Source organism: Tetrao urogallus, assembly GCF_951394365.1.
Source record: "Tetrao urogallus genome assembly, chromosome: 3".
In the NCBI taxonomy this organism is placed as follows: Eukaryota; Metazoa; Chordata; class Aves; order Galliformes; family Phasianidae; genus Tetrao; species Tetrao urogallus.
Window position 1 is genome coordinate 20,510,218 of NC_136815.1, and position 27,950 is coordinate 20,538,167.

Genomic DNA, 27,950 nt, shown 5'->3' on the forward strand with positions numbered 1-27,950 from the left:
TGCAGTTGGGAAATTAAGCTGCAAGTGTATTCACATGTATTTGATGTACAAGGGGCTGCAGTCCAAGACCTGATGCACTTATCTTCTGCTTTGTTACTGTCACAGGGAACGTGCTGTGTGCGTTGCCTGTAGCTGAGGTTGAAAGTATATATCTATGTATATATGTATGTATGTGTATATATGTATGTGTGTGTGTGTGGCTGAAGCTCTTGATTGCTGAATGTGGGTACTATGAAAGGAGTCGAAGCTGATCACGTGAAAGAAGGGAAGGCTTTGTATGAAGAAGCATGACAAATTAAGCCATCTGTGTTGTATTTGAAGGTCTTCAGTTCAAATCCTGTTTGGAGTAAGTCTTATTCTAAATGGATCATTAACTACTTAACTTAATAGGTAACTGTGAGCAGCATTTGGACTAATGAAAGCATGTAAATAATGTATTTGATCCAGAACACTTATATGGAGCAACATGGGATTTTCTTTAAACTTTCAGTACGTGCAGTGTTTCTTTTGACCAAAGAAAGAATTTGACATTAGTGGTGGAAGGGGAAACCATCTAGTAATCAAAATACGCCCGCTCCTATAAATGTAAACCGAAGTTTAACAATTGCAAATGATATCAATTTATCTTCCAAATGTACAGTATAAACATGGTATGCCATTATATACTGACTAACATTTTCTCAGCCGTAGTCTGCAGGTTTAAATAGCCAGGGGTCTTCAGTCATAATGACAGCTGCAGAGGCAAGGCAACTTGCTACTGCCAGGTGTGCGAGTGGAAAGAACCCAACTTCCCTCCCAGCCCTAGCCCATGCAGTCTTCCCAGTTGTCAGGAATGAATTTGCTTTGAAATTCTAAGTTGTTTATTCTAAACTGTTAACTGCCAGCTAGAATTGTGTGTTCATTCTGCTACTGGCATTGATTGATCCAAAGGAGAATTCTGTGACAGAAGAGCTTTTAGTCTGTACAGCAGAACTCCTCAGAGCTGTTCCTGTCTAAATGTGTTCAACAAGAAGGAAAGGTGAGCTCTGCTCTGTTTGCAGGAGTCATCAGTGTGTAAGTTAAGTGTGTGTTGCTTTCTTTATAATGCTATTATTATGTTTTCACAAAACATGCAAAATGAGTACTTCCTTTCAGCCTGCAATGCCAGCCAAGCTATTCCTTTCCTCTTGACTGGGACAGGAGGGCAAGGCTGGGGCTCGCTATTATGAGGTAGGCAGAAGGGCTAACCTGCGCTGCTATCAGCACCACGCCATCAGTTTTTCTTGTGGTTCTTCTCTAAAGTTAAGTTGCATCTTTCTTAACAAACAGTTGGGACCTAGTGTGATACAATGAAGGCCTGTGTGAGCAAGACCCTACTCAGCTGTCTGTGATGGTCTGGCACAGTTTTCACAGGAGATGTACAGCTTCTCTGCCCTAAGGCCACCTCCAACTGTCTGTAAAGGGTGGTTTTTTTCTTTTTTTTAATATATATTTTTAAGTGAAACAATATATAAAAAGGGATTGTTTGATCTAAACTACTTTGGGAAAGATCTTACCATCTATAAGTGACTATGCCTCTGAGTTTTTGGCTGGCTTGCTTTTTTCTTGAGTGTTTGAGGAATGATTGATTGTTCTGGAAGCAAACTAAAAAAGATAGATTTGAAGTTGTGAGCTCTCCAGGTCTAAAGAGCATTATGAAAGTAGGTATGCTTTAAGGGTACACATTGGAGTGCTTTAGCAGCTAAGTACAGGCAGCTGCTCTTTGGACAACTTTGTTTTCATAGTTCACACAGCTCATATGTAGGAGAGGCTGATTTATATGCCATCTCCGCACATGTTTCCATACATGTGGTCAGAAGGGGGAGAAGGAACCTGCCTAATGCAGTAAAGATGCTCACTTACTTCACTGAAGAAGAGCATAATTTAAGCAAGTGTTTATTCCAAGGCAGTATAATTCTGGAAAAAACACAAATAGAGCGTAAACAATGGCTGCAATCTACGAAGTTTTAGGAATTGAGCTGCTGCCATCCCTCATCCTTCACAGGTGTGGTTGTGTCCTCTCGGCTGGGTTCTGTGCCACATGTAAGATGAACAGATTGCTCTAATTCAAATGGGGACTGCAATGCTGTTTTGATTCAGCCAGTCACAAAACTGTAAAACATTTCAGCACATGTTTTGGCAAGGTAATGAGCAGCTCTTTACTTCCAAAGCATTGTCAGGATCTATTGTGTTTTTTGGTATATGACAAAGGCCAGTGACCAACAGGAATCTAATGGGGTCTACGTGAAGCTTGTGTTTCTTTATCATTATTGTTCTACACAGTGACTATTCTTTCACTTGTAACGGAATCGCCAAGTAACTCACAGAAACAACTATTATAGGAAGAGCTTTATTTATCTTTAAACAATCTCTATATTACAATTTATGCATCAATATGCAAAATTAGAAGTATTAAACTATCTCCACAAAATATTCAGGAATGAAGTGTGTGTATATACATTCATTTTTTAAATAATGATATTAAAGACAAAATTATTAAAGCACTGTATGAAATGTTGATAAGGAACGGGCTTATTTCACATTCAGAAAGGACAACTCAGGCTTCTGTCTTTCAGTACACGAGAGACACGGCTTTTAGAAATCACATTTAACAAGACCTCATGAGAAAAGCACTGCCAGTACTCCATTCGTAGGTACTGTGCATTTGGTCATATCCAGTATGCATAGAAAGTATTAAATAACAAACGTATCTATTTGCTCTAACTGTTGATCAGATTTTATTCCAGTTCTTGCCTCTAATTCTGGCCACGTTCAGGAATCCTGAGACAAAATGAATGTCTGTGAGTATGTAGAGAAGAGGAGAGAAGTCACAAGCACATTTGAAAGCCAAGATCTTTTTTTTTAAAAAATAAAGCTGCTCTAGACAGATTTGGTTTATAAAATAATTAACTGTGCCCAGAATGATTCCTTCTCTACTACAAACTGTAAAACTTCAGCACTTACTTAGAAAGCTCTTTTGTTTTCATGTGTTTAAAAGTGTACTGCAATGGCATCGTTAACTATTAATTACTGTAATTGGAACCTGTGGGTCCTTACTTTTGGACCAAAATGAAAAAATAATCTCATTTTCCTCAGTACAGATAATGTCTGAAAGGTTGTTATTTTTAAGTATCCCTATTTTTATCACTTCAAAGGTGATAAGCATAAAATAGGGGTTAAGTAAACCGGTACTATGTGTAGTGGTGTCAGATCAGCAGTAAGGAAGATCCACCAAGGCTGCATTTAGCACCTGCACGTCTATGTTAGGAGCTCATAGATTCTTAGCTGATTTCAAGGAGGCTAAGCTCTGGTTCATAAATTTTTGAACTGCGTGTTACTGGCTTCCAGCTAATGACCAGACAACGCACAGTGTCATATATACATTGAAAGTTCCGAAAATCTGATGGTGGATGAAATAAAGTTTCTGTATACAGACGGTTTTAAAAATAAATTCATGCTGTAGTTCATGTTTTGTTCTCCAAACCACACAAAGGCACTAGTTTACATTAAGGACTAATGTCCTGCAAAACTTCAGTCAAATAAAGGAAGCTATTCTAAGGTTAAAGTGGTGCTAAAACCCAGCTGTCACTAAGTAACTTAAAACAGCCACGCTGGGTTTTTCAGATTTAGTGGGGGAAAATGTTTTGCCTTAGGATGTGCGTGCTGGGGGCAGTGCATGTGTGGGGGGAAAGGCTCAGCCTTGAGCAAGTTTTTACAGCTGAGTTATAAACCTGGTTTACAACAGAAACTGGCAGACCCTAAAATATGATATAGTATGTATTGATACATATGTTTTGTGTGGCAAAAATGTCTCCATGCATGCAATTTTTCCTTAGTCCCCGATTTGTGGTTATTGAAAGAAAAAGGATTTTGATCGAACTATATAGTCGAGGGCTTTTCCCTTTCACTTTATTTATTTGCTAGAACACCTTCCTTCCAGCACCAGCATCTTGGCTACAGCGCAGGAATGCTGTCACGATTAGAAAAGCTTAACCTGGTTATTATCTCCTACTTCCTCAAAAATTATATGCATCTTTCCTTGACACATTACAGCATAGGAAGTGTTATGTCAAAATGGAAAGATATTACTAGTATTTATTAATAAAATCCTTTCCTCAAGGCTTTGTTTTTTACCATTATGAACTTGCTAATGAATACTTGGGCAAAATGGGGATCAACCACGTAGTTATATGTTTTGGTTACAGTTGGAAGGTGCTCGGCAGCCACGGCTTGCGGCGCTGGCACTGTGGCGGTGCCGGGGGTGAGGTGGTACGATGTCTTTGTGACGTACTCCACGAGGCGGTTGTACTGCTGTTCTGACAGTCTCTCTCTAACTCCGTCTGCCTGAAATAAGATAACATAAAGGCATTACTGAGTAATTGACAGTGACTGAACTTAGTCGTGAAGACAGTAACTTCCACATCATTTTCTCTAGTTAAAAATCTTTTTCCCTAGGGTCTCTCTTACAGTAGTTTCATGGATGTTTTAATCAGCAGATTCCTCCTGTCACTGGATGACTGGTGGCCTACTCTTTGCTATTCTGAGTAGTTCTGCCTGAGAAGCTCTAGCTCCACCATAGAAAAGTCTAAGCAGAATCTTTGGAGATTTTCAGGGATGGACCCAACACACCTAGCTCAAGAGAAGATCTTTACAATGGACCAGCTCTTTGCAGACAGGAAAAAATACCTGAAGCCCTATTAGAAAAACACCAGTAGCTCCCAGGAGTGTTTATCAGATAGATAGCAGTTCTGATTAGCAAAACTTTCACACTTTCTCACAAAGTACAATGTTTGAAAACCCACAGTCATTTCTGGGAAACTGAGTAAGTTTAAGTCTTTCACTCACTTGATTCAGAGTAAGAACTAGAAGCTGCCTCCCAGGTATGACCGGATACATCCACCAGCCTCTGGTAACCAAAGAAGCATCCACAGAATTACAGAATTTTTTGGAAAAGATTTTCACTAAAGGTGGTTTGGGCATGTTGTTTATGGAGAACTCCTCAAGCAAAGTGTCTTCTCCTAGGTGATCTGGAGAGACTACTCTGAAGAAATCCCTTTTTTTAGGCTGAAATATGTTGAGGTTCAAGGTTCTAGTACGAAGGTCACAATGATGCACCTCTAGCTAAAGCCAAGGCTGCCAACAGAAAGGTGGCATCTACCATGTGGTTTCAGTCAGATTAGGTATTAGATGAAAAGCCATGGGCAAATCTGGCCCTGGAAGAATCTGCTGTGTTCTTTTTTTTCTCTGAAGAGAAAGAAATTGAAGATGACTGTGACTAGACTGAGAAGGGAGAACATGCAAGCAGGCATCAACTAGCTGACTTAGTTGAAAAAAAAAAAAAAAAAAAGTATTTCAGAAATATTACCATGGATGCTACAGTGTTGTCATTATCAAAGTAATTCAGAATAGAACTTATTTCCAAAAAGTGAAAATAACAGAAAGGCAGACACTATCCTAGGGATAGGTTTTGATGCTTCCTTAATTACAGTTGGAGAACTGCTGACCATTTTCATTTCTACAGGGTTTAAAATGTCTTTCTTTGTTGGATTTCATGCTGAGGATTCAAAGACTACTGCCTTCAGCCTGTCTTTCAGGAAGTTTTACACATGCCTTGATGGTATTTTCAAGCAGTGCCATTGGATTCTGTTTAACAGCCAGGATCAATATCTTGTCACATCTTTGGACTGCAGGGCTCATTTAAAATAAACCATTGCTTACTTGAAAAAATAATTAATATGATTCATAGATAGTGACAGCTGTCACATTCAAATCAAAACAGTCCCTTGCCTTTTTTAAAAAACAAAAACAAAACTATGCCTTTGGAGAAGAATTTACTGCTCATCAAGCAGAAACGCTCCTGTTTTCAATCATCACCACAAAAATGCTGAAGGAAGCAGGCTCTCAAACAAACTCAGAAGCTCAAAGTTGGAGCCTGTGCATAGAAACAATGGAAATGAAGAAATGGGCAGAGGAAAGTGTGGTTTCCTCTACACTCTCCTTAAAGGGAGAGGGAAAAAAATTGTAAGGCGGACTGCTGCTGCAGCAGATAGATACATGGCAAACAATGGAGAATGTCTGAATGATGGCTTCAGTCTGTCGTTACAGAAAAAGCACCTCAGCAGTCCATCTGTTTTACCAGTTGAAAGGAGAGACATATGCTGAAGCAGCACCTATGCAAACTAGACTATAGTTCTGACTCCACATTGACCAAAACACAAAAGTTAACAAAGCAGGTGGAAATAGTGTTGGCATTCAACTCACCTAATTGGGTGAACCCATTATTCATAGGACCCTCAATGAATGTCAAAGGGTGCCATTTTTTCTGCATGAAGGGATTCAATTCTACACCTTTGCTCCATAGGCACTTCCAAGTCAGGCACCATTTTGTCAGACCACCCCTCTGCTGCCATACCACCAATATCTGCCCTGATGTCATGGCTGAATATAATAAAATAGGAGGCATTACTTTTGGAGCAAACCTCACAAAAGAAGCTAGATTTTCAATGAGATGTAAGGAAGAAATTCTTCGCAATGAGGGTGGTGAGGTGCTGGCACAGGCTGCCCAGAGAAGATGTGGATGCCTGTCCCTGGAGGTGTCCTAGGCTGGGTTGGACAGGGCCCTGGGCAGCCTGGTCTGATGAGATGTATTTCTGTGCCCATGGCTGGGAACTAGCTCCCTTCCAACCCAAACTGGTCTGTGATTCTTTGATTCATTCAGATCTAGGCCACATCCCACAGATATAGCATAATTATTCAGGAGGAAATATTAACTGTACTTGGCCAGAGTATCTGGGATCCTACCTGCTTCCAGATGATCTCATCTGTAACTGTCTGCTTGCCCAGCCAGTTACCATTTAGCTTATATTGTCAAGACAACAAGAAAAACTTGGAATTGCTGCTATTCAACTTTTTTTTTCTCCCCTAAATGGGATCCAGCACTGTCACTAAGTTCCTTAACCAACTGTTTTGAGAATCTGCAATGTTAATAACCAAACCATTGAACCAATCAAAACTTGAACAAGGGTTGCTTAGTGCACCTGCTAGATGAATCTTAAACACCACACGACCTTTAAGGTTAGATGGTCACATTTTCTGAGTTAAGAACTTTAATTTTTTTCCTAAAATTCCTCCAACTATGATTTATAAAGAATAATCCTACAGCAGTTCTAAATCTACAGTAGCTACAGCATATTTGTTGTAGTGGTCCAGATGTGTGTGTAAAAACTATGGTCTGCTTTGTGCACGCAGAGTGAGTAAAAAGGTCTGTTATTTTAGGGGTTTTTTTTTCTTCTCACAACTTCTTTAACAATCCATGGGGTGTTTTTCAGCTCCAAGTATGATACAGGTAGCATATGTGAAAACCCTGTTGCAGAACATCAGAAAGAAATCCTGGAATATCTGAAATTCCAGTGCCCTTCGATTTTTGCTGCCTGCAATGAACTGTATCAAGAGCAGTTGGAATTGGAGGCTCTTAGAGAGTTTGATGCCTGTCTGGAAGCACGCAGTGTCTCAATTACTTTGGAAGACAATGCAAGCACAATTAATGCTTCCCTTTCAATAACAATATTGTCAGTGCCAAAGTTTTCAAGATTCCATCCAGGTTATTCCTAGCCAGATGGATTAAGTTATATCTGTGGAGGCGAACAAGCCATCAGGCCCACCAACTGCTGAAAGAGGCAAAATATGCTCTATAACATCTCTGGTGATTACAGCTGTAGAATAACTCATGTTTTGTTTCCTAATAGTTCCAAGAAGCTGAGAAGAGGCAAAGGGAGAAACTGTTTTGGGCAGAGCTGAAACAAAACTTCTGGCAATTATTTTGGGTGGACAATAAGATACACACACAAACCATAATATTTTGGAAGACCTAACTGGGCATTTTTCAGCAAAAAATGTTGGTCTTCACCAAGTCGTCACGTAGAGAAGTGCCTGCACTTCAGCTGCAGCAAGACAGCCTACCACTAATAGCTGGGAGTCACGTCTATTCAGATGTCGCTCTGCAGCTATGAAGCTGCTTACCTGCAAGCTGTAGCTTGCATCTCCTAAGTTTGCTTTTCCTTATCATATTCACAGAGCCTTTTTACAAACTCTTGTTGAGCAGCTGAAGGGGAGGCCTTGGCTCCCATAAGCACCAGTGCTCTACAGAATTGACTCTGCTCCACTTCTGGGGCACACGCACTCTTCACTGCTTTTATCATGCCATACATTTTCACTGCCCTTCACTGCACTCTCAGTCTGTGTCAGCAGAAGACACTGCGTACACAGAGGCTGGGTTGCTCAAGGCTTACAGCTCCTGGCATTGCTATGCCACTGGAGTAGGAGGTCCCGTATTTTTACCCACTAAAAGAAAAGAAACATATCCAGCTAAAGAAAGAAACATGTACTTGGTCCAGTACCTCTCCAAGGCAGGTCACTTAATGGTGTGTAATAGCATGTGTACGTAGGAATGTTGGATTCTGTGCATGTCATGTAGAGCGGAGCATTTACATGAGCCTCTTGGCCTAGCAGTCCTACATAGTGCCAGCTGCAGCAGCTATGGGGACTAGAATTACTCCCAGTCCTTTGCCTTTCCTCCTCCTAGGCAGGCCATCACCATCTTGTAGCAACCTTTGGACAATCCCCCCAACAGAGCAGCAGCCTACTGCTCACCCCATGAATAACCAAATATAAAGACAAGAGCCGCCACGGCTACTACAACCCAATTAAAAAAATGCAGCCTGTTGCTAAAGTTAGGATTAGGTTAAATTGAGTGCATCAATAATCTGAGGGGGAACAAATCAACTTCCCTCCAGGACAGTAGTTCTGGACTGAGAAGGATGGTCTGGATTCAGTAGAATGGGTGCCTCCAGCAACCACACAGTGTTCAGGGACAGAAAAGTGGAGCTCTGGCCACTTGCATCAAATTTAAGTAATGCCTCAAGGAACACTGTGATGCAAAAGGGCAAGTTCAGTCAACAGCACTCTGTGAGACTGACATTACTGGAAAGACAATAAACATAAATAGAGAATTCAGCATTTCAAAAGCCTTTCATAAAAATTCCAAGTATTGTCATGACACAGATGAAGTCCTTGTTCTGCTGGAATCAATGGCAAAATTCTTTGGTGACCAGCAAAGTTTGGATTTTGCTGAGCACACTGAAGCCTCTCTTACTTTTGGCACACCTCATACTAACTGTTATTTTACGTATATTCTTTTTGCATTTTTGAAACAGAAATTCCTGGTATGGCAGTGTATTAACTACCTGACATACTTTTATAAAAAACAAGAATCAGGACATATATGTTTGCTTTTGAAATCATAGAATCATGTGATTCCACTTGAGAATTTAATACAATAAACATTGTTTCCCGAAAGTGTAAAAATATACCATTCTTCTACCATTAAAATATGATAATTCACCCAAAACCTCAGTATTCAAATGGCCTAGAGATCTTTCAATAGGAAGATGAAGAATTTATGCTCTTTCTGGCAAACACTTGGTGCCTCCAATCTCAGCAAGAGAACTGGTCTTTTTTAAAGATAGCATTCACAGAAGAAGGAATATCTAAAGAACTGAACACAGCTAGCAGCCAAGAAAAAGCACTTTCCTGAAAGTGGGAAGATAAGAAACACACTGAAAGGAGGATGCATCAAGCATTACTGAACTGTTAAAACAGAATTCACAGAATGACGAAAGGAGCTGTTCTCGCTGTGACTTTGTAGGCACAACTAACTGGCAAACAAGCACCTCACATACCTGCAGCTAGGCATGAGAACTTCTTCAGAAACCAGGTGATGCTTGCCAACAACCTATACTTCCTCTTATTTTTCCCTCAGAAAATCGCTGTCACAGATACTAAATCAGACAGAATAGCCAAGTCCATTTTATCCAAAGGGCAACAGTCAATGACGAGGTGTGTGAAAACAACGGGTGCCCTGGTTTGGCACTTAAACCTCTGGTCTCTCAACCCAAAGCTGAGTGTGCCTGCTGCCAAAAGCATCACCACCACTGTGACTTTATCTTTGACTGAAAACATCACTCAGCCTTTACCTCCAAATCGCACGGCACTCTCTGTTGTTTCAGCTGCACCTTCAGCAGGTCTTTTTGCTGATCGTCCTCCAGACAATCGATTTCGGTCACGGGGAAGGCCTGCTGCTGCGTGTCTTCGCTGATACTGACCACAAAGAGCACCTCGGAGGTGAGCAGCAAGCAGCCGTCATGCTGCTGGCCTGACCCACTCACAATCATGACATCTAAGGCCATATGGACCTCTGGTTTCCCTAGAGATTGCAGCATTTTCCTGCGTTATCAAAGAAAAAAAAAGAAGTAGTCAGTGTTAGGCACTGGACCCTCAAGGACTTCTTTTGATCACTAATGCTCTTAAGCCTGTAGCTATCATCTACAAATAGAAAATAAGCCACGGAATACGTTCCAAATCTCCATTACTGAACAATGTAAGACTCAAGATTTAGTGGATAAATGTGAAAATGTTATTTATCAAAACTCCCTAATCATTCAATACAAAGTTGGCCTAATAACCATGCTAGGTCAGCCTATTTCCCATCCTAATAGAAAAATTACCCTGAGAAGCGGCTTACAAATTCAGCACAGAAAATAAAGCTATCTTCACTAACAGCTGTTTCTAGAGATGTGCAGTATTTTTCTTGGGCTCAGCGCAATGATAAATAAGAGCTCACTGAATGCCATTAAATAAAGATCAGCTCTGCAGTTCCAAAGCTGGAAGCAGATCAGCAGCCCATCATTTGCAGATTGGGTTTCTATGCACTACCTTTGTGTTTAATGTTCCTAAACAAACTGCCATAACTCAGCCTTTCCTAGGGAAGCAGCCTGTTGACTTGACCACAGGCCAGAGCCTATTAATAAACAACGTGGATGTAAAAATGAGAAAGTGTCTAAATAATTTTACCAGACATATTTGACGTGGCTATTTGGAGCCTGCTCAACTTGTTGATCATTTGGATGAGAGCGCTGCTTGGGAAGCTGAGAAAGTCCAGCTCCATGCAAAATACCTGTGGTAAGAGAATTTAAGGTTTTTAGTAGTTGTTTGCTACAGAACAGTTACATGTTGTAGTGATATCATCTGTTAAAAGCAGTTCATAAAGCAGTGCAGATCCAAAGTGATGTCACATCTCTGGAAGATAATTCATTAAATACTACAATGCAAGAGTTGTGCACTTAACCCCAGTGATCTTGCATTAGCAAGATTCGAAGAAAAAACAAACCAAAACACCGCATGTTCTAAAAATTTGCCATACATTTGCAATTAAGAGAAACATAATGCTCCTGAGAGCCGTCATTCCAGAGAAGGATCGGACATACCTCTTATAGTTTATGTATAAAAAATAAAGACTGTTGTTAATTTTCTTCGTTAATATTAAAATACTTCCATGTACGTGCCACAATCGGTACGAATTTGAAGGAAAGCTTGCCTAGGTCCTGTATGTTCAGTCACTTAATCTTAGTCTGTTAAGCACAGATCCATATACATTTATGAAATCTCCCAGTGCATCTGGTTTATTGTGAATGCTTCTTAATCTCACACAGAATGGAGACTAGAAGAAGCAGTTTAAGAGGGTTCTACATAGGCTATTCAAAGCTGAAGATGATACAGTATGCATGCTTTCATAGGGCTTGTGGTCTTTTAAAAATGAGGTACAGTCACCAGAAAGAGAATTAGAGGGTTGCCAAACAATCACAAATTAACTAGTTCTAAAAATTTTAATAAGAAAGACAGGAAGTAGGCTAAGCAGTAAGCAGTAGTCATAAGTTTTAAAGCAAAGTTACTCTTTGAGTAAACAAAGTTGGTTTTTTTTGGGGGGCTAATTAAGCATTCTATTGAAGCAAAAAGCATTTTTTGCATAAGGGTGTCAATAACTTAGAGATTCCTTTTTACACAATGGATAATAATTTAAACAAAACATCAGCACTGAGAAAACCCTTTAATTTTTAACACACATGTTGATGGTAATACTTAAAAGCAGCATCCCAGTTGTAACACTTGGCTTACCGAGGTTCTCAGCATTATGTGAGTGAAAATGTTATTTACAGATGGAGAAAGAGAGAACATGTGTTTATTTCTGTGTGGTCCCCCACCCCTTGGTCCCCCCCAAGAGGCACGGTCCCACTTCCAATCCAGTTGTGGGTAAGAGTTACTTGAACTCTTGTGTTTTCCTCTCACGCACTGTCAGCTATTATTGATACAGTTTTGATGTTTTTTCCTGGCTAACTCCTTCTGTCACATGCTCATGGAAAACATGATGTGTTGTGTACCATATCTGCAATGAGAAGTGTCCTTCCACTGTTACAAGTTTCTTGATAAAGACTGCTCTGAATCTAGAAAGAATAATTCCACAGTCAACAAAAAGGACACAGTGTGAGATGACAACAGACACAAGTTTTGATTTTACTGATGTGGGCTTTACAGTTATTGGATGTGCATTTCAGGGCAATGGGTATTCTTAATACTCCTACAAGGCAGATAAAGTTAAGGCAATTATTTTAAAGAATTACAGTAATTAGATATTTAATTATTCCTTTCAATAGATTAACTCAAGGAATGAGTTCTAAATGTAATAGGAAGTGTGGAAACAATGTCCTGAACTTGAGCTCTAGGAGAATTACGTGCATTCTAAGTAACACATCACAAATAAAAATGTGGCTAGTGGCTAAAGGCTAAATCTTCAAGATTTATCCCATATAGTGAAGCAATATTAATGACACATTGTCCTTGTATCAACAGATCTCCCTGCCTTTCTTCCCCAATTGCCCCCCACAATCCACCTCTTTTTAAACATCCAGACCAGCAGCTTTCATTTCATGATACCGGAAGCAAAGAACTCAGTGCTTTTTGGTGTTTTCTTCTTTGACAGTTCTTGGTGGTCCAGAAACATCTACCATTCAATGTGAGAGCATTCAGCGTGACTGCTGCTAAGTCTTGCCTAACAGCCCACCTCTGGCAGTTAAGAGGTTACCCGCATGCCTAAAAACAGGGTTGTCTTCTCACAGTTCTCCAAAATAAAGGGGAAATTCTTCCAAGAACATAACTCTCTCTGTATAGAGATAACCCAACTCTTGCCTTGCTGTATCAAAGCAATCGCAAAATAAAGCTGTAATTGGACATAGTGTTGCTCGATTACATTTACGTAAATAACTCTTTTGTAAGCACATATGTTTCTGTAACTAATCCCAGTGTATTCCAACAATTACTTCATGCTTTCTGCATTCTGTGTTTCTGTGGCCTTACAAGACTGATCGGCAATACAAGAGAGAAGCACAACTTGATTTTTTAAGGAAATGAGTACAACTTTTGTAACTATACAGATGTGGCACTTCTAACTCCTTCTCTAAGCTTCCAAGCTGAGTAATTAGATGTAGCCAGTTGTATCTGAAGAGCATTTCAAAGATCTGTTCATGAAAATTGAAAGGGAGACGGTGGAAACAGAGAAACTCACCATATCCTGTTTGGGAGACAAGTTCAGCTGCACCTCCAATTGGCTTTGTAAAGACACCCATAATGCCTTTTCCCACACCAGAGATAACACCTTTGGCTTTATGCCCTGCTGATGCTTGGCTCTCAGACTCTCTCTGAAAATTCTGCATCGGCTGATCTACAATGCCAGCAATTGCACCTGAAAAAACAAGAGTCCCCAGAAGTTAGTGGAGATTAATATCCCAGAAGAAGCAATCGTGTCACTGCAACTGAACGCTGTTTGGATTTCAGATGGTACTCCACCCACCTTACACAGCTATTTAGCATGCAACCAATTAACTGAAAAATACTTCAGCTTCAGTTTAAGTTAAATATTCTCTTAATGTTTTGAGGTATTTTACTTTTTTAAACGTTCAGATCACTTAATGTGAAAATATATTTTCACCATCCCACTACTTTCTCTAAAGGCTTCCGCTGAGTTGGTACAATTTAGCTCATTTTGTGTAGCAATTCTGAAAATGCTGGGCTTGGAATAAAATCCACCCATTTTTTGAAGACTTTAGTTCTTATGGAAATGAGATTTTCACATAAGCCTGAGATAGACTTCATGAGAATAAAAACTGCCTGTATTCAATAGATCATTTTTATATCCTCTTCCACTGCCAGAAATGTTCATAAGCTAATGCAACTTGTGATATATTACTAAGATTAGCAGAATTAGACTTTGAGACTTTTTGTTACTTTTTTGTGAAAACGATCATATTTTACTTTAATGTGCATGGGTCAAACTTTTACAAGTGACACAGTGACCTTCCCAGCTTTTAGTATCAACAGAGAACTCCAACTTAAATCTTCCTAAATGTAAACAGGTATGCGAGGTGGTACATTTCTTTGATCTTTAGTTTACTTGAGCCACTTAACTACAGACATGTCTCTAGTTATTGTAATTTTGATAGATAAGCTATTTGGAAATCACTAAGAATACGATTGGACAAAGTGACACCAGTTGAATGATGGTTTGCCTGATCCAATGTTCTTTGCTCAGTGAAAAGCAAGTTTGTGGGCTCCTTGGGTAGCTCTTAGTATCAAACCAAATATCAAAGGACAGGACGGCATCTCACCTTGGGAACTGGGCATTACTACTGCGACAAAGCACCTCTGAAGATATTGCTTTGTATGTGGAAGCAAATGCAGACATGATTCCGCAGATTCTGACAAGCACAGCAGAGGTATTTGGCCCCATATGTTTACCAGCATGACACACACTAGTCAGCTAGCCGCTAACCAGTGTTCAGATGGTTTCAGTTACTGTTACTGGATAAACGAAGAAGTTGCTGACTTCGAACAACATGAACTAATATCTGTACACTGGTGTTCTGCCCAAATAAAGATGAGGAGGAGAAGCAGCACACATTTTCCCAGATCCCTGCCCCTGGAATACTATCCATCGGCAATTCATGCAACTTGCATCCCCCATAAAAGGCTCCCTTTCTTCTTAGAGATATCACTTCCAATTTCTGTATGTGCATCATTTGCTGATCAATGTATATTATTTCCCCAGAAAACACCGCTCTACTTTTAATACAATATTCTGTTATTATTGAGATCACTTGCCGAAGCTCAGTGTTCAGCTGATTTACTCTTCTTCATTTACAAAGGACATGAAAGCTCCTTAATTTTAAGTCATGGAAGTGATAACAATTTTCAATTCAATTCAGTTTCACTTACCAGCTGCTCCTGCTGTTTGCCTAAAATAATATCCAACACCGCACTGCACAATTGGGATTGTTTGTCCAGTCTTTTCTTTTGTGTAAGTGGGTTGCATTGGAAGAGATGAAACAATACTTGGTGTTCTGCTGAGTTGCAGTATTACATTACCCTGTGACCTCCTTCACCCCATCTATCGAGGTCACCCACAGCAACAGAACAGAAGTTATTGCCTTATTAAATGTAATCCACCTAAGTCCTAGCACTAGTAAATTATTTACTGCAATACACTTGAGCAATGTTATAAGGTAATAATAAATAAGAGCCTACTCCAAAGGACCTGTGGTATGCTCCAGGCACTTCTCAGCTGGAATTAGGCCCAGAGGACAAGGAAACAGAATGGAAACTGCTGTGACTGTGTTATATAAGATTATTTATACAGTACCCAAAATAATATACAGCTTAATTAGCCTGTTGTTTAGTACTTCCACACCTTCTGCTATTCAGCCATTTACATACATTCTGAGCTCATCTGTGGTGCCACTGCACTCAAACCCTTTTGCAAGCTGTGTCTTCCTACCTGCAAGAAGTACAGCCAACAGTATTCTCCTCCTTCTCTGCTTACCCTTCGTAGTCTCTTACCTCAAACCACAACACACTGACAACTCATTCATGTGCTGTGGTCACTTCCACAAATCACGTAACAAACTACAGCTGTGTTCCTTTAATATAAAGAGTGGCCAGTCCCACCATTTGTGTGTGGGGAGGTCAGGTCTGTGCAGCAACTTTCCTGCACACATCTTGTGTGAGAAAAGGAAAAAAAATATATAAATTGAAGGTTGAACAACCTCAAACCCCAACAGCAGTGAGACAGCAGTAACACACACATGAGGTTCAGTGCCTTTCCTTGCTCCAGAAATGGTGAAGCAGATGTCCTGTTGTATCCATGGGGCTTCTCCTTTTCTAATGTGAAGTCAGTGGAAGAAGCATCGTGCTGGCCAGAAATACATCAGACTCTCTCTCCCCATTTGCTGCTGTTGGGTGCGAGGGAGGCAGAGCATGAGGTAGATGCTATGGTTCCTCCTTTCCCAGTCTCACTCTCACAGTCTGAAGGCAGTTCTAATGTCCTCCTGTTGTCCCTGCCCTTTCTCTATAATGTTTCTCACTCATTCTTTCTTTTTTTCCAATTCTTATTTTTTATTTTTATTTTTATCTTTTATGAAACAGTTCCCCATTCTTCTTCCCTTCCTTACCCTAGGCATTCAATTTTATATGCATGTCCACATATGTACACACACATTATGCCTGTATAAAGAAAACCTCAATAAAATTAAACACCAAAGCAACAAAACAAAAACATATTCTTCCATTACTGGACCAAAGAAGTTCCAGCAGCACCGTAACATCTGCTAAGCATCAGCTGGGGTGCACTCTAGTTAATACATGTTGCTCAGTAAGCATAAAAGAGATACTTCGATAACTACAAAATTTCAGAGTATATCACTGCACTACTTCAAGACGAATTTGATTACTGACAGTAACTGGTTCCTGCCCAGATTGACAAACATTATTTGGTAAATGTAGCAAAAACATGGCTCACAGAATTCACAGAATTTAGCAAAGCTCAGTTTCCCTGCAACAAACTCAAACCAAGGAATAATTGGAAATATTCCCAGTCCCTCACCAGGAGAAACTGGCCGTGTCCTGCCACGAGGCTGGAAGCTACCAAAACTGAAAGTGTTTCTGCTCCTTTTCTTTTTGCTATTGTCCTTCTGGGTTCCGCAAGTCTGTTATACTGAAAATAACATCACATGGAAATACAGCTAAAATAAAGTGCACCTCACGTTGGCTCACGTTCATGTATATGTACAACTGGTGTGTGGAATAGCAAGACTTGCAGGGTTAGTGGCTCTCACAATTCAGTTTGTAGATAGGCAGATGTCAAGCAGCCTCGATTCGGTGATCGTGGCACTGTAAGAGCAACAACATCCCTTCATAACAGAAACCTGAATTTACTTCCCTAAAAAGTGAATAGCATTCAATAGCACTTTTGAAATTGTGAATAATGTTTTTCTTTTCTAATATTTATCACCTTTTCAGTTATTCAGAAATGACTGACTTTCTTATGGAGCTACTTCACCACATTACTTTCACTAGGACCAGTAGCTGAAAATAAGGCCCATCGTTTCAACATTCTCTTTTACACTTGGCTTATTATTTTAAGCTTGACCCTGTCAAGCAAAATACAAAAGATAATTCCTTGGTGGGGAGTGCCTGTCATCTAAACATTTTATGTACGATTTCACTGTATTTTTGTCTGATCGTATAGTAGGAAAAAACCCAACACGTGTCATGAGCTTTTGCTTCTTTTAATGTACGAATGTGACTAAAATGACCCAGCAGTCTCCCCCAAACTAGCGAAGAAGACAGCCAGCCAAAGATAACAATCAAATCAAACAACACCCTGACAGTGCTTGAGTCATTTAAAACGAGACAGGACAAAGCACTTAAGAATGTACCACTGGGAACAACTTGCACTGAGGAGGAGACAAGAGTACATAATTTTGGCCCCGATTCAGCAAAGCTCTTAAGCACATGCTTAAGAGCTTTGCAGAATTGGGGTCACCATGAGCCAGACTTTTGGAAAAATCAGAAAAGCAGCTCTTCGTTCTGTGTGGATACCACAATCTATCAGTGAGCCGAGTACTCTTACATGTCAGTGCCTAGGCATGAAATTTGCATTTGCAGTTCTTTAAGCTGCTCGCATGAGTCAGATGGTTTTTGCAAACGCAACAGCACTCTGACTGTCCTATAAATCTTTTTTACACTTCTCCATGTTACAATTATAACGTCATAGAAATTACAGTTCAGGGGGTCTTGCTCTCTGCATTCCTATACTGATCTGAACTCTTCGTGCTTGCAAAGGAATATAACAGAGCAGCTCCAATTTGTTTCCTTATGCCTGAAGAACCTGGTTGTCTTTTTGCAGTGAGCATTTTCATGTTTACTCGGAACACGGTGAAAGGAAGCAGCACAGCAGCAGCTCCCTTTGCCTACAACTGTTTTTGGAGGGAAGGCATAGCATTCATTAAACAAAACGATCAGAAACAGCTTTCTTTCTAATGCATTCGTAAAAACTGAAACGTAGGTCTAAGTATAACTGAGGTCTCAATGCCATTTAGAGGAGTGCTGCTGTGTACAGAGAGAATACAGTCTTGTAAAAATCAAGTTTAAATTACAAATTCCTTCAAATATTTCTGACTCCTCCCTCAGCAACAGGTCCCATAATTGCCATTCTGTAGTTATGCAGTAACCCTTGTTATTTTTTTGAATGCTTAGTTGCTTGCATTGCTAAAAGAAAACGTATTTAGCAGTGAGGACTTTCTAAATAGGAACAGTGGGAGTAGGAGCAGGGTCCTGGCTTAAAAAGGAGCTCTCTTAAAATGCTGACATGCAGTTCTAAGTTTCTAATAAGAAGTTTGATTTCTTAGGAAAATTAGGGACACTGGAATTGTAAATCTTGATTTCCTAAACTCGGATGTCCTCCTGCAAACAACCAAAGCCTTGTGCACAGGAGCGCGTTATACCAGAATAGCACATTTGTGAATGTGTTTTCACAGCTTCCCGGCTTTCCTGAACAGCAGAAACTTTTACATTAATATAGCCAAACTTATAGGTTGTGCTCTGCAGTTTGGGCTTACACTTTTAGCTCTGAAGAGCTCTGGTGTGTTGGCGAAGGGGACAGCCACCACATTATCTTCCTGCCTTATTAATTACTGAGCCACGATCACCAAACCATTTCACCAGCTCACATACACCAGGCTGTCATGGTGCTTCTAAAAGTATAATCTTTCATCCACCTTCTCAACCTGACTGCCCTCAGCCCAATAAAACAAGAAGGAAAAATAAAATCTCCTCTGAACTGCCTTTGATTTGCAACACCAGTAACAGCTTACTATTGGGGAAGTAGCCACTAATATACAAAATTTCTCCTTCATGCACAGTTCTCCCAGGACACTCGCTTTCCAGTTTACAGGCATTATCAAATGACAGTGCTTCACATCATCTAACCTTATTGCTTAAAATAATTTCCAGTAACTTAACCCAAACTTGTAACATTTTTACCACTTCCTCTTTGGGGCTTTCAGGGTTGCGGTTGCAAATTTAGAAGTTGTGTACACTACTGAAGATTAGGAAAGAGGACAAATCCCTTCAAGCTTCAGCTCTTCTAACCTTTTGCACTGGACTGCTTTTGGTCACTTTGATCTCTAAGGGATTCATACTCCTTAAGACGCACTGAGGAAGTCTGCCAAACAATACAACACTGCATTCCTCTGCTGTGTGACAAATAGAAGGAACATAGAAAATCCAGCCCCGTACTGCAAAACCCCTTTCAGAGGCTTTTCTAATACGGGTTAGTCTTCAAATTTTTAGGCACTATTTTGAAAAGGCTGGGGCAATCTTCACTTCTAATCAAACCACTCGGCTGCTTGATTAACACAGTTACACTGAATCGGGATGATCTGGGTCTCTCCGTAAAAGCAGAATTCCTCACCAAAGCTTACTTCACATCTGTGCTCAGTTCAAGTCGTTTTCAAACAAGTCTGAGAGAATTCCCGATATCTACAGTGCATCAAAAACAATCAGCTTCGGAAGGCATTCCTATAACTCACTGAAAAGTAAACACCAGCGTGATGACGTCTTTGTGCTGACTTAGTTACAAGTCACCCTGCCCAAGGCAGAATATTATTTTTTTCTGAGATTTACATCAGGTTCTGATGCAAATATTTCACAAAGAAAGCGAGTCCAAATTTGTTTGGTATCTGCAATTATTTTATCAGCAAAAATCACACACCGAAGTCACTAAACCTTGATAAAAACAAATGATATCTCATACACACGCAGTGTGACTATTTCACAGAAAAACAGCAGACGTTGCAATTATAACACACCCGTAGAAAAGGCTTATGAGCAAATCAGAAAACAGTATTATCACTCAACTTGATATTTAGTGGTACGTTACCTAGAAGGCTAATGCCTAAACGAGAGAGCCCTTGTCTCAGTCCTTCTCCCAGATTCTCTGGAAGCTGCCTTCTCCATTCTTCTTGTCTGTTGTAATGTTCCTCATCCAGCGACAGCCTATCCATATTCCGAGCAAGACTTGTTGCCAGATTGGTAATTGACGTCAGTGTACCTAAATACATGGAGATATACATTTGGGTCTGGATCAAAATGCTTTAATTTAAAACACGGAGTTGTTCACTGCCTCGCTGAAATACTGTGCTTACGAGCAGAACAGCAAAGTCAATTGAAAAGTTGCCCATGTGTAACATTCTTTACTATTTGTGAAGCATCACCACGCTGCTTCTACGGTCCACATCACGCCTTTTACATTAGCCTTCACCAGGTTTGCCCAGCCAGTGGGAAAAGCAACTCATCCGAACATCCCTCCCTAGGTCCCACACTTCTATAAGTCTAACCTAAATAGAGTGGGGGCGATGGGAAGGCAAACAAATATGTACAGAATGAGCCCGCAAGGACATCTCCTGAGCGAGCCTGACTCACCAGCAAGCAGCTGCAGCCATCTCTGCCGGCTGCCCAAAGCCACGCGATGGCACTGTTTAGACAGACTTTGCAAAACAAAAGCTGCTTGTGTTTTAAATCCAGCTCTGCCCTTCTGTCAAAACCCATCCGCATACTTACACAGTTATGACAACTGTATCTACTTTTTTTTTTCTTTCTTTCTTTTAAAGAAATAATAAATACGATGAGGCAACACAGTGTAGGATTTCTGATGGTTAGCAGAAGTGCAGAACACCTTCGATATTTCTGAAGTTATCACATGAAATACTGGCTGAGCCAAGCTGGGTTTCCCAGTGGGAGGTTTAAAATTCTGAAGTTTCTGAAACATTCTTACGCACCGTAGTTAAGCAGTGATCTGTTTAATACATAAGATGTTATATATGAGCTTTGCTACCCTCCCAGCATTTCGCTGCAGCCTAGCAAGCCAAATAAAGCTGCAAGCAATATTGTTTAAAATTTTAACACATTCTTTAACAGTGCATGACAACAAAGCAGCAGTAGGAGAGTCAGAGTAGAAGAATTACCTTTGGAAATGTGTTTTACAAATGATGTTGTTCCTCTGGAAACACCACTGACAAATGCTCCCGGGCCTCTGGTCAGCCCTTCGTATGGGAGCCTAAAGAAATCAGCTATGCCGTTCCCTATGCTTCTCACCAGACTAGCTGGGCTCCCAAGGATTTCCAGAGATCCAACAACCCAGCCTGTGTGGAGAAACAAGACAAATGTTATGCCTGCAGAAACTGCAGAAGCAGCAGTTGTGAAAAGGTTATTCCTTAATTCTCTTTTTCACACTAGAATTCATCGCATTATGAACTTCCTTTGAGCAAAACACGGGAAATAACTCATCCACTACGAATTCAAAAATGGCAATCTTTCATACTTCGTAAATCAAAGAAATCCTTTTGGCAAACTTGCAAATAGCTTTAGAATGACTTCCTTCCAGGAGCTTCCCGTATTTCTGCTAAAAGTGTGTTAGGGAGGTGGATGCTGGATTCTCACAGCTACAGAGGGACGGCACTGAAAGTTCAGATTGCTCGGTCAGTTCCATACGCTGTAAAGGCAGTGTCGTGATTTCACATCCTCATGTGATAGAATTGTGACAGCGAGTTTACACTGATTCAGTGTTCTGCATTACAGGAGTGTGGAGGTCAATTGCTTGATGGAGTGTTAGGAAAGGGGATGCAGATTTTTGACAAGTGCTTAAGAAGTTATTTTAAATCCACCCCAACTTTTCTAAGCTGATCAGTTTCTTTCAAAGCATCATGAAAGCCAGAGAAATGTCTTTTTCTCAGTACAGTTGTGTAAACAGCAATGACATCTACATGCTGATTAGGTTACTCATAGGGGAGTATTCCCTACGCATATCCCATGAGAGGTATCTGCGGATCTGGTTTCCTATATAAATGCAAGGTTGCCAGCAGCTTGCTGAATGGCCAAGCGTGCAGCAATCTGTGCGAGCCTTGCTGGAAAGCTGCTTGCAGGTCCTGTCTTTCTCAGGCTGGCTGGCAGCGAATTTATTAGGGAAATAGTGCTACAAAACTTTTTTTTTGGTGGTCCAGAGAGAGAGATTCAAAGACGGCAATAAACATGAAACGGGAACTGCCCGCTCTTTGAGCCTCAGCATCAAGAATTTCAAGCTAGCACTGTCAGAGCCACATGAGGCACGATGGGGACAGACGGCTGATGGACAGACAGAATCGCCTCCTGCTCTCCCGCCGAGGGCCCTTGATCTGCACTGCCCTCCTCATTCCCATCCCGTCACCGCACACTCCTGCTATCCAGATGCTTTCCTTGTTTGCTAGTAACCCCTCCCAGTCACTCCTGTGGAAGGCTGAATCATGAAACTCAACAGAAGAGAAAATGTTACTCATATGAAATGAATTAATCTCATACTATCATTCTAAGCTCCCGGAAAATCTATTATTCTTGTTGAATCTGTCCCACATTTCAGCCCTGGCAGGTTGAGAGCTCCAGTACAAGCAGCATAAAAAGTGGGAATCGCGTTGGACATAAGGGAGTGGGTGGGATGTGCTATGAAAACAAAAAACAAGAACTGCTGGCAGCCGGACGAGCGGAGTGGCCCCAAGCGCTCAGGCCCGCCGGCCCAGCAGCATCCCGTCCCACTGGCAGCCCACGCCGCTGGGGACTCAGAGGAAGCCAGCGCTGCAGGCCGGGCCTGCTACTCCCTCCGTGTCATATTTTTAACAAATTATGCTTGCCACTGTGTGAAGTGATGAAAAGCTGGAGGGGCGGGGAGGCATGTACGGATGGAAAAGATGCTCTTTCTGCTTTTTCTGATCAATAATGTTGCAATAATCCCTTACAGCCAGATGCATCTCATTATTTTTAAATGCTTTTGGCATTCCTGAAGCAGTTGCTTCATACTCCAAGGTGACACTGTTGCAGCTTGATCCCTCCGGCTGAGGCAGGCTTGACAGGACAGCAGCGCCTGACTGCTCACCTGTCACTCAAAGCAGTGATGGGATGGTGCGAAGTGATGGGAGGGAGCTGCAGGACACAGTGAGGTAATGCCTGCAACAGCTGAGCAGCACCCCCACGCCAGTTCCACACACCTGCTTGGCCAGCCAGAATTCCAGGAAAGCCATAATAAAACCAGGAATGAAACTGCTTGATTGCAAAGCTGAGGGGCTGCCTGGTGTTGTGGGGATGGGTTGTTATACCTGGTCCCAGCCTGCGGGCTGTCAGTTTCGGGAAGCAGCGAAAGCAGTGCCCCGGGAGAGCAGTGTAGTTTGCAGTGGCCCTCCTTGGTCAGCAGTGAGAGCAAAAGTCATGGCTATCCATTGTAAGCATGCACAACACAACCCAGGGAAGAGGAGTGGAGTAAGTTGGGAACAAAAAAATGATGAATTGGGACTAATTGCTCAATTCACAAGTTTTGTGTTGCTCTGCAAACATACAGCGTCATGTTAGGCTACCAATTCCCAAAGTATGCTTAGTAATTATATCCACTAATATGGAAGGATTATGACTGCATTAGGAAAAAGTCACTGCATTTCCTTTGTAGGCAATTATAGGGCTAGATGTGGTTGATAGCAGTAATATTTCAAACAGATTTTTAATAACTTTTAAATATAAGCTAACTTAATTAGAATAGATGGGAGATTTCCATTGCAAGTTGCACTAAATTAAGACAAGCAATGCTTGTCAGTGGGGCAGGTGGGTTGGAACTAGATGATCTTTGAGACCCCTTCCAACCTAAGCCATTCCATGATTCTATGATTCTAATCAGCATGTTTGAGTAGAGCTCTTCAGTCCCATTCGTTGCCTACCAGACCCCGAACCTGACTGCTCCTTTGTAGCACACGGTGCGGCCTGATACATTCCCATTAAGAGACTGTGGGGCCAATTGTGCCCCACAGTGGCAATGGTCTTGCACACACGTGGAGATAAAACAGGACTGTATCTCACAGGGAGTAGAGGCACACATCTTTGTGAGAATGCTGTTTGTGCAGATGCTACAACAATTTACACATGGGACAGTGGTAAGCAGAAGGGTGCCAAACATCCCCTCACCTTGCAGAAGATTAACATGGTTTAAATGTAGCAGAGCAAGCCCTCTTCCACAAGAATCCAATCCAAGACCTGTAATTCACCTGAGAGTGAGGAAAGGATTCAGTCTGCAGACTATATAGTGCTTTCTACTGGAATTTTTCTTTCTTTTTAATTTTGTTGACACAGTCAGCCTTATGACAAGCTTGACAAACCCTTTGCAATAAAGCAGTTGCTTTGTCTCATCGAGCAGACACTTACACACAAAAGCCACCATTCTAATCATGGTAACTCCTTTCAAAAGACACATTAGTTTTAATGCTGAGAGGGATTTAATTAATAACTAAATATAAGCTTACGTGCTTTCCTGAACAGGCGTTACCCTGAAGCAAGCCTTATTTCTTAGTATTTAAATCTCTTCGATTTCAGGCTGTCATGAGCCCAAAGCAAGGGGTGGCCTGTGCACTGCTGCACTCTGCAAGAATTGTGCAGAAGGAAACACCAAGACCAGGCTCAGGAATCTGTAACTAGCACATGTGCCTCACCTGGGATGTTGCAGATGAAAAGCCAGTATAACCCCAATTTCCTGCTGCAGTCTATCACCACTGGTAGCACCACTCCCATCCACTTGTGGGCAGACGTTCACACTGGGGACTACTACTGGCCACAGTTTCACTCCTAATTAGCAAGAAACTAGATCTCCCCTTTTGTACTATGGGATTTGACTGTAAAACAAATCCAAACAAGTAGCAAAAAGCAAAACCTGCAAATTTTGCAAGCAACTATGTATGGAAATTCTGAATCCACACATGATGTTATGGTGTGCAACTGTACAAGCAGTTGTCATAATCAGCTGTACAAATTGGGTACAAACAAAGTGAAATACCAGATCAGCAGCTCACTATTTCTGTTTATAGATGCTTGAAATGCATGCATACATTTCTGGTAACTGTGCACAGAGATCAGGTCACAGCTATTCCTGCAAGTACAGATGTATACATCAGATTTTCAGAAAATCAATATGCAGGGAAATAAACCCAGACTTTCAGTATGGAATATGTGACTTGTGTGCGATCATGGAGGTCATGAAGAGGTTCTTCATCTTTAAGGTACAAAATCTGCTGCACACCAGGAGAATTTACATACCAAATAACTTCATCATTTATAGATTTATATTTATAAACTAATATTTACAGGAAACAGAATGTACCTGCTAACCTCCCAGATTAATTGCTCACTATTGATCCTATCTGGGAAAAAGTTAGTAACAGCAAACTTCATAGTTCTTGGATCAAAGGACAGCAAACATCTGTGTGCCAGTTTAGCATGAAGGCTGTATGAAGAAAGACAGATTCCTAATCATAAACTGCAGCCAAAAGGAGTTTTAACAACAAAACAACATTCAGGGCTATAATTTACTCCTGAATGCAGAGCAACATGCTGAATAATTTGATTAAATGTAGTTTTGGGGAGTTTATGTGAGGAATGTGAGTCGATTCTGTCTAGCACTGTAACATAAAATGACAAAACCTAAGCCAGCTAGAATACATTTTTATGCTGTGTTCAGGGTTTAGTAAAGCCTTCAGGCGGCTGGCTAATGTTTAGCACAGCTTTACAAATCTTCACTGGTGTCTGCTCGGCCATTTTATTTCCCTTCTGTCACATGGTGGGATGTGAAATACGTCTCAAAATATTGTATCATTACCAAACAGTAATTGCATGGCTAACATTTAGATTACTCAGCCTGAGAGACAATTACAGAATCCTGGCACCTAATAAAAATATTACAGGTTATGAAAAAGTACTGACCTGCTCTGAAAAGTGCTCCAGCAGCATAATGCATGGCCAAGGCATGGACAAGCTGCCTGGCAGTGGTGAAGATGGGTCCTCGCTCAAACACGGAGAAGGAGAGAGGGGTGTGATCTGAAGCTATGTACAGTTTTAACGAAGCATGAATGCTGACAAGCAGATTAACAGGCTGTATTGTTAATTTTCTTAACTTCACTGGCTTGACTAAAGCTCTTGCATGCTCTCTCACTTGTTTGGGTAGTATCTGGGTAGTACCAGAAGTATTCACAGACTGCGAAGCGCCTCTGTTTTCTGGAAGGTATGTATCAAATAGAGTCTTAATGTAGTAAACAAAGGTGTCTTCCACATAGAGCCTAGCTGGTTTCAGTTCAAAGCTGAGGTCATTCACATGAAACATGAAATTCTCTTCTTCAGAAAAAGCAATGCAAAGCTTTATAAAGCAGTTTTCCTTATAGTTTTCCAAATCTTTGTTGGAAACACTGAGGTTGTTCGCTCTCGACCACTGCACGGTCTCATTTTTCTCTCCTTGGCACAGCAAGACTGCAAAATGGAAACTGGATTTGCTGTACAACTGATTGTCCACTTGCAAGTCCTCACAATACACTTGCAGACTATAAAATGGTGGGAGGCCTTCCCCGGTGTCCTGTTGGAACTCTTGCGACAGGGGCCTCAGGTAGCTGGTTGTTGGAGCCATGTGGAGGAAAACGTTGTCTGCTGTGAGCCGCAGGAGTTCAGATGACACTTTGTGATTTGTGATATCATCAAACACGGCAAGGCTTAGCTGACTGATAAACACTTTCAAGAACAGGCTCTGCTCTTGACTTCTGGATGTGAGAGAAAAAAAAGTTTGTTACTTTATACGTATATTGAGTTTAGCTAGCATCTTGCTTAAAAAAGCCATTAGGGGAGACCTGCACTTAATAACACGGGAAACTCCTCATGCAAGTCCTATTAATGGGATCTGACAGCCTTGATCACCACCATGGGTATCACCCGGATAGAAGGAGATAGAAAGATAGAAGCAGACCTTCTAAGAAGCAGAATATTACAGATCTACGCCACTTTTCTCTCTTTCTTACCAATCAACAGGATAGATTGGACAGGAATTCCCTATATACAGAGTACTGCCCTATCAAATTTTCAATATAGCCGCATATTAAAGTAGACAAATAAAATTTTCTAATAATTCAAGTACAGCCTCAGCTGTTTCAGGATTTTCTTGGAGCCACCACTGAAGGCTACTATTATGGATAATCCATTTCACATTATCAAAGCAGAATGCACTCCAACTAAACCACCACGACATTTTTATAGTGATGGCATTGAGGGCTTCCCCCCCCTCCAGTGTTAAGCGCTCTTTGCCAAGTTTAACTAGCAAGTGAACTATTATGTACTGCTGATGACCACTTTCTGAGGGATTAATACTTAATTATAGCTCAAATAAAAACAGTACAAGACATTCCACTCCAATTGTAGCAGCACTGCCGGAGGCCAGGCGTGGTGCATGTTAGAAATAGGTAGTGTTGTAATCACACTGAGCTGAGCACCAGGCTGTGGTCTGTTATGAAAGTGAGGGAAGCAATCTAAGAAAAAGCATTATAATCAGGAGCAGTTAATTATCGGGTGTAAAAGTATTTCTACAGCCCTTTCATATCAAGCTTCCCATCAGTTTAGCAGGAGCTCATATGATTAAGGATAACAGGATCTGGTTAAATGCATTTTAAATCTATGAACGCACTCAAAATTAATTATGATTGGAAATGCCTTTTTTTTTTTTTTTAATGAACAACTCAGGACTTCTTTTTGTATCAGACATGTAATGTTTACCCTAAAGCAACTTGCCTTTTGATGTTAGATTGTCTTTTTTTAACCGTGATATACAAAATATAACA

General features: G+C 40.9%; 1 protein-coding gene across 1 annotated transcript in view; it reads right to left on the reverse strand.

Moving 5' to 3' along the window:
- Nucleotides 1-4,116: 4,116 nt before the first annotated feature.
- The window catches only part of VPS13B (vacuolar protein sorting 13 homolog B), a gene marked incomplete at both ends in the record, with an annotated part of 421,628 nt that continues 397,794 nt past the window's right edge, over nt 4,117-27,950 (reverse strand). The window contains 7 exons of the mRNA XM_079533473.1: nt 4,117-4,362; nt 10,050-10,299; nt 10,927-11,029; nt 13,472-13,648; nt 20,180-20,350; nt 21,264-21,440; nt 26,059-26,882. Coding sequence (XP_079389599.1) covers nt 4,117-4,362; nt 10,050-10,299; nt 10,927-11,029; nt 13,472-13,648; nt 20,180-20,350; nt 21,264-21,440; nt 26,059-26,882 — 1,948 coding nt within the window. The remainder of the gene's footprint in view (nt 4,363-10,049; nt 10,300-10,926; nt 11,030-13,471; nt 13,649-20,179; nt 20,351-21,263; nt 21,441-26,058; nt 26,883-27,950) is intronic.